The sequence below is a fragment of the Microtus ochrogaster genome, chromosome 2 (genome assembly GCF_000317375.1).
Source record: "Microtus ochrogaster isolate Prairie Vole_2 chromosome 2, MicOch1.0, whole genome shotgun sequence".
Taxonomy (NCBI): Eukaryota; Metazoa; Chordata; class Mammalia; order Rodentia; family Cricetidae; genus Microtus; species Microtus ochrogaster.
In genome coordinates, this window is record NC_022010.1 from 42,868,999 (window position 1) to 42,880,604 (window position 11,606).

Here is an 11,606-nt window from a genome sequence, read left to right on the forward strand (position 1 = left end):
GTGTGTGTGTGTGTGTGTGTGTATGGGTGAGCTTGGGGGGGGTGGGACATGCAACAGGAGGCTTGAATGGTACTTCCTGTGGCGGCTGTACTGTACTTCCTTCTTCTTTGAGGATCCCAGCATGCTGAGCCCCGGTTGCCTTTCCTTACCCTGCCTGGGTCCCTCCTGCCCCTCCCTTCGGGGCTGTTTTGGTCCCTGTGCTTTCCCAGAACCGTGGCCTCTCCTTTCCTTTTCCTGTGATCTCTCAGGCCCCACCCTCCCCTCAGTCTGGGGGGCGCCCGCCTCCCTCCCTTCCTCTCTGCAAGCCCTTCCTCCACTCTTTCTATTCCTGGTTGGAGCAGCCGCTCCCATTGTCCGTTCCCAGGAAAGGGATGTCTGGTTGGTCTCTGGTCACTGGTCACTAGTTGCTGATTGCAGGGTGGGGAACCTGAGCCCTAAAGAAAGGAAAACTCTGCCCATGGTCCACAGTTTACCACGCCAGCACCCGCAGCAGTTTTTAGAAACCTTATTTTCTAAGTTGGTCCACAGTCAAGAAAGCCGGTGCTGCGGGAAACTCTGCCCATAGTCCACAGTTTACAGCGCCAGCACCCGCAGCGGTTTTTAGAAACCTTATTTTCTAAGGTGGTCCACAGTCACCCACACCAAAGTCTCAGTTGCCCCTACTAATTTCACCTGGGCTGTGTGTGTGTGTGTGTGTGTGTGTGTGTGTGTGTGTGTGTGTGTGTAGGGGGTTGGGTGAGTACTGACATGGCAGGTGCCACAGGGTGTTTCCCAGCAGCCACTGCACCAGGCTGGCTAGGTCTGTGAGCCTGGACAACTAACATGGAGACCCAGAGTTGTTCTTTGTCGCTACTTGTGACCAGTGCTGAAGATAATTGGAAAAGGATGAGGAGGGCTTTCATGAGCACCCCTGGGAGCTAACACTAGGCCCCCAAGGACTACAGTGTATTGGCAGCATCATGGGTACCTGAGTGACCCGATTTTGGGGAGAAGTTAAGCCTTGCTACATACAGGCCTTCAAGGGCATCCCTCTGCCTCTTCCTGCCTGGACTTGTGACGATTTGTTCTTTCTTCCCCGGCCCTGTGCTGTTTTTGGTCTTCCTAAAAAGTACACAGCTCAGAGGGGCCCAGAGTATTTTTACTCCGTGGCTACAGAAGCAGATGTTCAGGTCAAGCCCAGACGCATTCACGAGCAGCAGCTGCAGGTCGTCAGCATCCCAGGCCCTTCAGGGGTGGAAACGGCAGCTGACAGGACCCAGCTTTTGCAGCAAGCAAATGACATTTGGGCTGCAGGAAGCAAACTTAGGTTGGGGCTATAGCTCAAGGCTAGGGCACTTGCCTAGCACCCTAGTCCTGCAAAACAGAATCGCAAAGCCCTCTCTGGTGAAATACAGAAAGACAACACAGTGATTGGGAAACTGACGCTGGGCTCACTCCCAGAAGTACCTCTCTTGGCCCTTGTCTCCAGGGTATCTCTGACCTGCAGCACCACTCCACAGGATCTGCTTGTCTTTCCCAGAGGAGGGAAACACTGGCTTCTGGGACTGAGGAGGAGTCTGTGTCGCCTGCATCTGTGAAGGAGGCAGTGTGGCAAGCCTCTGTAGGAGCTGGCCCAGGACTTGGAGCCCTGAAAGGAAAGGAGGGACGCAGGGCAGGCAAGAGTCACAAAGGCCTGGAAGATGGGGAGGGGGTGTAGGAAATAAAGTGAGCCTCTGACACTCTTTTTTGTTTTGGTTTTTGTTTTGGTTTTTTTGAGACAGGGTTTTTCTTAGCTTTTGAAGCCTGTCCTGGAACTTGCTCTGTAGACCAGGCTAGCCTCAAACTCAGAGATTGGCCTGCCTTTGTCTCCTGAGTGCTGGGATTAAAGACGTGTGCCACCACGGCCCGGTGGACCCCTGCTTTTACAATCCATTTGTTCTAGCTTGTTTCTAATTTTCTCACAAACCACTCCAATCCTCTGGGAAGCAGGACAAGTAGACATGGAGAAAAAGAAAGAAGGTGGTGCATCTGGAATGTTCCTGCAGACACTTGGCCTTCACCTGGCCATCATTCTTCTTCCTAAAAGATAATATGTAGATTACCCTCATTTTTTAAACTGGAAATAAATGTTATGGGGAACTTTTAAAGGAAAAGGATTGTTGGGTATAATGGTGAGTGCCGGTAATCTGAGCATTGGGGAGGCTGAGACAGGCAGATCATGAGTTCTAGGTCAACCCAAGCTACAGAATGAAATCTGTGTGGGGGAAGAAGATAGACAAAGGAAGAAAGGGAGGGAGGGGGGAGAAAGAGAGACCTCAAGGAGGAAGGGAGAGATGGAAGGAGGGAGGGACAGAGAGAATGAGAATTGCCATAATTATTTATATAGACAACCACAGTTATTGTTAGGGTGTGTTTCCATACATATTGAGTTTTTGAAACATGATTTCTCTGTGTAGTCCTGGCTGTCCTAGAACTTGCTCCATAGACCAGGCTGACTTCAGATTCAAAGATTCACCTGCTCCTGCCTCCTGAGTGCTGGGATTAAAGGCATGCACCACTAGGCTGGGCATAGATATTTCTTATATGTATAAATATATTTTTAGTATTTATAACATGGGAAGTGTGTGTGTGTGTGTGTGTGTGTGTGTGTGTGTGTATTGGTTTTTTGAGACAGGGTTTTTCTGTAGCTTTGGAGCCTATCCTGGAACTAGCTCTGTAGACCAGGCAGGCCTTGAACTCACAGAAATCCTCCTGCCTTTGCCTCCCAAGTGCTGGAATTAAGGCACTTTAATTTAAATCCACTACTGCCTGGCTTGTTTATTTATTTATTTATAAAATTAGCATGCTAGGTATTAGGTACCATTGTGGCATGTGTCTTAGTTAGGGTTTACTATTACTGTGAGGCGGTACTATGGCCATGGTAACTCCTATAAAGGAAAGCCTTTAATTGGGTGGCTCGCTCACAGTTTCAGAGGTTTGGTCCATTATCATCATGTCGGGAACATGGCAATGTGCAGGCAGACATGGTGCTGGAGCTGAGAGTGCTTCACCTTGCAGGTCACATGAAGTCAACTGACTGTCACACTGAGTGGAAGCTTGAGGAAAAGACCCCAGAGTCTACCCCCACAGTGACACACTTCCTCCAACAAGGCCACACTTCCTAATAGTGCCACTTCCTTTGGGGGCCGTTTTCTTTCAAACCACCACAGCTTGTTAGTCTTCTATAATACTAAGCACTGCGGTGTTTGGCTCTGATATTGGTCCTCATGCATGCTAGGCACGAGTAAAATCCTGAGCTAATTACGCTATAGTTCATATTATCTGTCTGTCTGTCTGTCTATCTATCTATCTATCTATCTATCTATCTATCTATCTATCTATCTATCATCTATTTACCTATGTATCCATTTATTTATATTTGAGACAAAGTCACATTCTGTAACCCTGACTGGCCTTGAACTTTTCATCCTGTGTCTCAGCCTCCTGAGTGGCTGGAGTTACATGATTGTGCCCCAGGGTCTAACTTTAAACACTAACCTCTAAAGAATCGCAAGTCTTCAAAGTTAGAAACCCAGCTCTTTCCCCAACATAATTGCAGGAAAACATTGGCAATATCTTTGTTCACAGAGTTCTTTTCAGAGGTAAGGTTATTCCCTCAAGAAAGGCAAACAACTAGACTTAACCCAGAGCAAAGGGCCAGGATAGGAGGATTTTGAGTGTGCCAGGGTGAGTGTGTACCAGTGCATGTGCTTGTGGGTGTGTTGTAATGAGTGTGCCCATGCATGCTCATGTGCTCGTCATGTGCATCTGTGACTGGGCCAGTGTGAATGTGTGCTTGTGAAATACCCTTGTGTATAGGTATGAGTCTGTGCCTGTGTGTTGGTGTATGTGTGTATGCAGATGTAATGTGTGCTTGTGAACATGCCAGTGTCTGTGCTGCGGAGTTGTGTGTCAGTGTATGCTTTTTAGTGTGGCACTGTGATGTGGGCTTGTGAATATGTCATTGCCCCGAGGAGACAGCATCTGGGGCCTCCTCCTGCCCCATTCTCAGCCTGTTGTGAGGGAGAGGTAGAGAAGGCTTCCCTGTTGACACCACTAAGAGACTAACAGGCCTTTGAGCCTGCAGGCTGACCAGGCAAAGCCCTCAGGCCAGGGGACCAAACTCTTCCTGTCTGAAGACCTCCTTGGAGGCTATGGATGTGAGCAGCATGGAATGAGGTGTTTATGTGCTGTGGGCTGGCCTGCTCAGGGTGCACAGCCCTGGCTCAGATATGCCTCATCCCAGCCTGACTGAGCTGAGCTCCAAAGCGGCTGCCTGGTTTTCTCCTCAGGAAGACTAGTCAGTGGGGTCAGCCAACGGCTAAGCTAAAGTTAACTTAGCTTGTTATTGCTTTTTGTTGATGAGGGGAGGACCAGCTGCAAGGAGGCCAAGCCATTCAGAAACCTGCTGTGGTACTTGGGATCTAATATGCCAGAACCAAGTCTATATTCAGCCAAGAGAAAGCAATTGACGATGATTTGAAAGTCCGGACTGGACTCCCCAAGGCTCTCTGAGCTTCTACTTCATTATTTTCTTGAAGAATATTTTCTCTATGAAGTTATGACTCCTGGAAGCTGTGGAGGCGCGTGGCCTCCTGGGAGCCATCGGAGACCAGGGAACTCCCTTTATGCGGGGAAGCTCTGAGTGGATGGGGGCGGGGCAAGGCTCGTGAAGGGGTCTGTCCCCAAGCTCTGGGGCACTGTGGTGTGTGATGGCAGGGGTTGGGGGCAGCAGTTCATAGATACAAGCTACCTACTTCTAGGGGACAAGACTGAAAGGCAAAGCCAAATATCCTGGGTGTCTCTGAGCCCAGAACGTTTTACTCGTGTCTCAGAATTCTACGCATGCTGTTCAAAGTGACCTCTTTTAACAAAGGAAGCAAAACGGATTGAAGGCCCTTGAGAAACTCTGTTAAGGTCAATGCGCAGACATATTTAAAATCCTTTGAAGAATTCAGACGTCAGATGTTCTTGTTAAAAAGCAGTTTGTGGAGGAGTGTGGCGGAAGCCCGGGAAGGAGATGTGCCAATTGGCCCGAGAGATCTGAGAGAAGATGAGGACGGGGTCTACTTACAACCTACCTGTTGTGTACCAGGTAGAGTAGAGGTGTGCCAGAGGGGATGCCCCACCTCTGTGGGTGAGGGGCTGGAGAGGTGGCGCGGTGATTAAGAGTAAGTACTGTGGCCACAGAGGACCCAAGTTCGGTTCCTGGCCCTCACACCAGGTGGTTCACAACTGCCTGTAACTCTAGCTCCAGGGGACCATATACCTTCTTTGGCCTCATGGGCACACACAGATGCAGCCATATAAATAAAATTAATTATTTTTAAAACAAGGACTGTGGTTGAGGCTGGAAACAAAGCTTAGCCGGTAGCCTGGGCACTGCAGTGCTGGCTGCAGAGTGAAATCAAGACCAACTTGAGCAGCTTAGAGAGACCCATCTCAAAATTAAAAACAAAACCAGGGCTAGAGATGTGTGGTAGGCCAATTAGCATGTGTGAGGTCCTGAGATCAATGCCAAACAAAAACCAAAAGCAAAAAACCCCTACGAACCAACCAACCAACCAACCAACCAACCAAACAAACAAACAAACAACACCAGGCATAATATTGATGCTCAGAGATAGGGGTAGTGGGGCAAGGAACATGATCCCCAGTGAAGGCACAGGAGAGGTAAGGGGTGAAGGGGACTTGACAGACTGTTTCCAGGTTGTGGGAAGCTTTGACGTTCAACTTTAGGAGTCTGGACTTTATTCTGTAGCTCCCAGGGATCCAATGGGTAGTTTTGAAGCAGGGATTTATATCAAGCAATCACATAAATATACCCTCACTGAAAGATGGTGTTGCCATTTGAAATCTATAAAGAAAAGACAAAAAAAGTCTGTCCCCTGAGTTAATCACTCTCCTCTCTGCCATTTGATAGCTGTGTAGTTGTAGGTACAGGTACACAAGTCAGGTTTCCAGTATCTGTCTGTCGTCTGTCTCTCCTGCACACCCTGCCTTTGGATGTTCAGTATCAAATACCTGCATGCTGGAGGTGGGTCTTGTATCTTATCTGTTGCTCTCATTGGTTAACTAATAAAGAAAACTGCTTGACCTGATAGGACAGAAAATTAGGTAGGCAGAGTAGACAGAACAGAATGCTGGGAGAAAGAAGCCGAGTCAGGCAGTGGCCATGATTCTCCCACCCTACACAGACGCAGGTTAAGATCTTCCCTGGTAAGCCACCTCGTGTGCTACACAGATTATTAGAAATGGGTTAGATCAATATGTAAGAGCTAGCCGATAAGAGGTTGGAACTAATGGGCCAGGCAATGTTTAAAAGAATACAGTTTCTGTGTAATTATTTCGGATAAAGCTAGCCATGCGGGTGGCCGGGTGCCGGGGATGCAGCCCGCAGCTCTCACAACACCTGCACATGGTGACTTGTGCCCATGATGCCAGCAACTCAAGGAGGCTGAGGCAGGAGAATCACAGTAAATTTGGGGCTAGCCCAGACTACACACCAAGTTCCAGGCCAGCCTGGGCTACAGAGTATATCACTGTCTCGAAAGAAATAAATATTTACCATGCTGTAAACAATGCGATATCTTTGTTTGCTCTGCCTCCATTGCCTTCCTTTATGTCATTTCAGAACATGGCTTTATTGGATACTCCCCAGAACTGCTGAAGAACAACACTCTACCAGAGTACAGCCCCGGGGAGTCTTTCTTCACTGTGTTTGGGGTGTTCTTCCCAGCAGCTACAGGTAGGTGTCTGTTCTTTCTCACTCTTGCCTGAGGGGTGTAAATACTTGATTCCTGAAGCTTAGCGTCACAGTCGGCCTGCATGCTCTCTTGGAATGAGCAACTGACTTTGGCGATGGCGTTTGTTAGCTCTGCCTAAAAAGCCATTATTTTCACAGTGGGTTTGCCTGTTCGTAATTTCTGAAGGCCTTGACCTGATTTCAAGAGTCTTCCCTCTTTATTCAGATTACGTATCTTGACCAAATTAGTAGAAGGGACACCTTTCTCTTCAAGCAGAATAAGATGGATTCTTCAGCAGGATGAACTGCCTCTGTCATAGAATGAGTTTGGGCTGTATCCCTGCCTCGACCCATGGCCCCATCTGCCCAGGGATCAGAGAAATTAGGCCCCTGGGCAGAGAGTGAACCTCCTCATCCCGCCTTCCCCCATTTCTGCTCGGCATGACTCTGGAGGAGACGTTAGAAGAACTCTTGCCTCGTGTGGAATCCTGGCCTAGGAGGCAAGAAGCTAACACGTGACAGGTGGCCCATGGGAAATGCACAGGACAGGGCCGTCTCCAGAGAGAAGACCAGAAAGGTGTCTCTGGTGCTGATCTGGAGCAGCTGTCCTCTGCTTCCTCTGCGCGCATGGCCTGTCCAGACCACCTATGTCCATGCTCTGTCCCCACGTAGGCAAAGGCGGGGAGAAGCTCCTAGGATGTCCAATGTGAAAGAGACTCCAGACATGTGTTGGCAGGGGTGTGGACAATCCACGCTTGCCTGTCCTACTGAAGGGAAATGTAAACTAGCCACACCACTTTAGAAAAGTTTGACCGATTCTTAAAAGTTCCATATACTCAGCCCCACCCTCTAATTATCTGGAGACAAGCGCTTGTGTTAAAGACTTGAATGTGAAAACTCAGAGAGGCTTCATGTGGGCTAGAGATGGCTCAGTGGCCAAGAGCACTCCCACATGGCTCACAAGCCTGTGACCCCAGAGGGGGTCAAATGCTCTTCTGATCTCCACAGGCACTGTGCGCAGTATACACACACACACATAAAAACAAAATACTTAAAATTTTCAGAGCAGCTTAATTTGTGGAGTCCACAAATGGAAAGAGCTTGAATGTTCATCAGCAGGTGAGTAGATAAATTATGGGTGTTATGGATTAAGTAAAATGCTGCAGACCCCCGAGGGGCTGCAGTGGGCAGTGGGTCCCAAGACCACGCCACAGGTCCCCAAAGTGGCAGCCAGCAGTGGGTCCTGACACCATGCCACAGGTTCCCGAAGTGGCGGGAGGCAGCAGGCTGTGGGTCCCAAGAGTAGCCAGTCCCAGGCAGGGATGGTGCAGTTCCCCAAGTGGCTGCAGTAGGCCACGAGGGGTAGCGAATCCCAGGCAGGGAGCCATGTGGTGGGTGAGAGACCTCGACAGGGCAGCCAGTCCCACGAGGAAAGACAGATGGATGAGCACGCCATGAGACCATGCTGCAGGTCTCTGAAGGCAGCTGATCTGGGGCAGGGAGCCACACAGCGTGGGCAAGAAACAGAGACATGGATAGGCATGCCATGTAGAGTGGGTTGTATATTTATTTACTGGGTTATGGAGGGGAGAAGGGGAGAAGAGCAGAGAGAGAGAGAAAGAGAGAGAGAGAGAGAGAGAGAGAGAGAGAGAGAGAGAGAGAAGAAACAGAAGGAGGAAGGGGAGAAGTAGGGAGAAAGGAGAGACAGAAGCTGCCTCTTCGAGAGGGAGACAGAAAAGAAGGGACTCAGGCTAGAAGCTGAAGATCAGCTTGCCTCAGTGGATGGGGAGGGAGTGGGCGTGGCTTGTTTCTTAAAGGGACTGAGCAGACCATTAATTTCCATCTCTCTTTTTATAATAAAAAGGCGGGAGTTTAGGTAGAACAGGTTAAAGGAATTGGGGCGGCAGATTCTCAAGACTTCTTCCTGCTTATTTGTGGTCATTGTTTGGGGGGGGAAATCTGAGAAAGTTGGATGCTGGTCACATCCTGGTGTGGTTGGTCTCTTTGCTCCTGTCCTGTATTTGTGGTTTGGAAATGTCTGGTGTCTCTTACACCTGTTTAAGGTATTGGTAGAACAGAGGACAAAGTTAAATTTAGGAAAAAAAATTTTAGGACCAGTGTATCTAACCTGTTTAAGGTGGATTCTTCAATTTGGCTCCCTGGAACTCACAAGAATTCTTTGGGTTCGTGAAAACAAAAGTTTTAAACATATTCGTTGTATAAACAGTAGCATATTTATGTCAGAATGATGGTGACAGAATTTTTGCACAATGAAAAGTATGTTTAAGACTCTGGAAGGCAGCGTGAGAGAGAAATTTGATAACTTGAATTTATCACACCTTTATAACTTGTAGGTCTTGTATTTGTATTTTACTGAAATTTGTTTGGTGAGGTTGTCCTTTTAAACTAACCTCTCAGCTGTCAAACTGCATCAGAGATCTTTGAGAAGGATGAAATTTTACCTGAGTTACTGATTAAAAAATGACAGAGAACTTATTGGTTGGTACCTAGAGCTACTCCTCAGGGTCTTCCATGGTTGCTGAAGGTCGTATTTGGCTTTTGCTATTTAGCACAGGGCCTGCCAGGCTCCAGAAGATCCTGTGGGCTAAGAAATCTGTAGAAAGACAAGCCTACCTTGACCTGAGCAGCTAGGCTGTCAATTCCAGCGATTTTGTCCACATCTGAAGATCTTCAGTTTAGATGAAAGGCAGTTTGTCCAGTGGTCAGTGCTTGGCAGTTGAAACAAAGTATGGATGGATATTGTTTTGTGTCCATTTGTCTTCTGTCTCCTTTGGAGGAAGTAGAGAGCTGCTGCTAGGAGCCAACCTGTTTCTTTTTGTTATGAAAAGTCTTTAGATAATTAAATATTTAAATGTCATATTCTCCAGATCTCTGAGCAGTTGAGGGCTGTTTATCAGGTATAACTACAGTATAGAATCTTCCTGGAGAGCTGGGTCCAAACTTGACTGTATTGGCTCTCAACTTAACAGATAAAGCAGGGTTGGATTAAATATAAAGTATTTTTGTAAGAGACTTAAAAGTACATACCAGTTTAAGACATGAGACTTGTTGTTTTTGTAGTCTGAAATGAGATGCACTGAACAGACAACTATAACATTTAACAATAAACTTAGGTACATTTAAGTTACATGTATGAACACACACACAAAGTGAACAGGAATTGGGTGAAGTGGATGCTCTTGGTGGGCCCTACCAAAGTCATGCCACTGCACAAAACATACATGCAACAGAGTCTGCACTGGGGGACCAGACAGGGAATACCTCAGTAAAGATGGAGGAACTTGGTCACCTGGCCTGGCTCTCAGTTAAGATGGTGGTAAGGTCACCTGACCTCAGTCAAAATGGCAGTGGTCACATGTTATATGAAAGAGAGACCTAGAGGTGTGATCCACCCCGTAGCTGAGTGGCCATGCCACAAGCCATGGTGGGGAGCAAAAGGCTAGAATTGAAAACAGCTGCCTCATGGATCCAATCTGTTGGCAGCAGTAATGGTGGCAGGGACAGTTTGAGGAAAAGTGGAGCCTGTGGGACACTGGCAGAGTGAGGGTAGGAGCTGAAGGAATGGGGGTAGCTGCCTGCTGAGGTTGGAAAGGTGGGGGTTCATTAGCTGGGTCCAGAGCAGAAGTGGGGTGTTCTTCCTGCTCAGATGGCATAGCCAGGAACATGTGAGCAGGCGAACACCTTGCAAGGACAGAGGGCTTAGGGTTAGAGCTTAGATAGTAAAAGGCTTGGATATAAGGAAATTCCTTCATTTGCCTGTGCGCTGACAGTAGTTAGAAAGCTCCCATAGAAAATCGGGATCAAAGGTATCCACTTTAAATTGTTATCTAAATTGTAAGAAGTCCACTCTTTGAACAAAGATGGACAAGTGTGGGAATCTATAGGTAGGGCATTAAGGCCTGGGGTTTTAGGGCCTCTAAAAGGCATCTATCCCAGGGGGAGGCTGGTTTGATAGACATGAATGACTTGCTACCCATAGCTGAAACTGTGAAAACCCACAAGGCCTATAGGAGGACGTCTCCCCTCTATAGGCAGGGTATGAATTGATGGTAAACGCCACAGGGCTTGTAGGACAGCTTCTTCTGCCTATAGGCGGGGGTGCTAAAACCTGACTGGCTCTGGTTAGGGCAACTTGGAAGCCCAAGAGGCCAGAGGCAGCTCTGAGAGGCCTTTCACAGTGGGTGTGTGTGTGAGTGTGTGTAAAATGGATTAATTAAAGATGCTGTGGATCCCCGAGTAGCTGCAGTAGCAGAAATGCTGCTGGTCCCCAAGTGGTGGAAGGCAGTGGGTCCAGAGAGCAGCCAGTCCCGGGCAGGGACTGGCACAGTTCCGTGAGTGGCTGTAGCAGGCCACGAGGAGAGACAGACAGACAGATGGGTATGCCATGAGACCACACTGCAGGTCTCTGAAGGTGGCTGGTCCCAGGTGGTAAGCCACATGATGGCGGCAGGTGAGAGGCAGATGGATAGGCATGCCATACAGAGTGAGGTTGGATATTTATTTAGTGGGCTGTGGAAGGAAAGGGGGAGAAGGAAAAGAACAGAGAGAAAGAGAGGGGGGAGAAGAGGAGAGAGAGAGAGAAGGAGGGAGAGAGAGAAAAGGGAGAGACAGAAGCTGCCTCTTGGAGAGGGAGATGGAAAAGGAAGGGACTCAGACTGTAAGCAGGAAGATCGGCCTGCCTCAGCAGGCAGGGGTGGGGGGTGTGTGAGTGGGCGTGGCTAGTCTCTTAAAGAGACAGAAGAGATCATTACAGGGGGGAGAAAAAAAAGAAAGCCGGGCAGTGGTGGCGCACGCCTTTAATCCCAGCACTTGGGAGGCAGAG

General features: G+C 48.4%; 1 protein-coding gene across 1 annotated transcript in view; it reads left to right on the top strand.

The window, feature by feature from the left end:
• Slc12a8 (solute carrier family 12 member 8) overlaps positions 1–11,606 on the top strand; it is a 136,118-nt gene that overhangs the window by 49,394 nt on the left and 75,118 nt on the right. Inside the window, exon 4 of the mRNA XM_026786962.1 lies at positions 6,653–6,766. Coding sequence (XP_026642763.1) covers positions 6,653–6,766 — 114 coding nt within the window. The remainder of the gene's footprint in view (positions 1–6,652; positions 6,767–11,606) is intronic.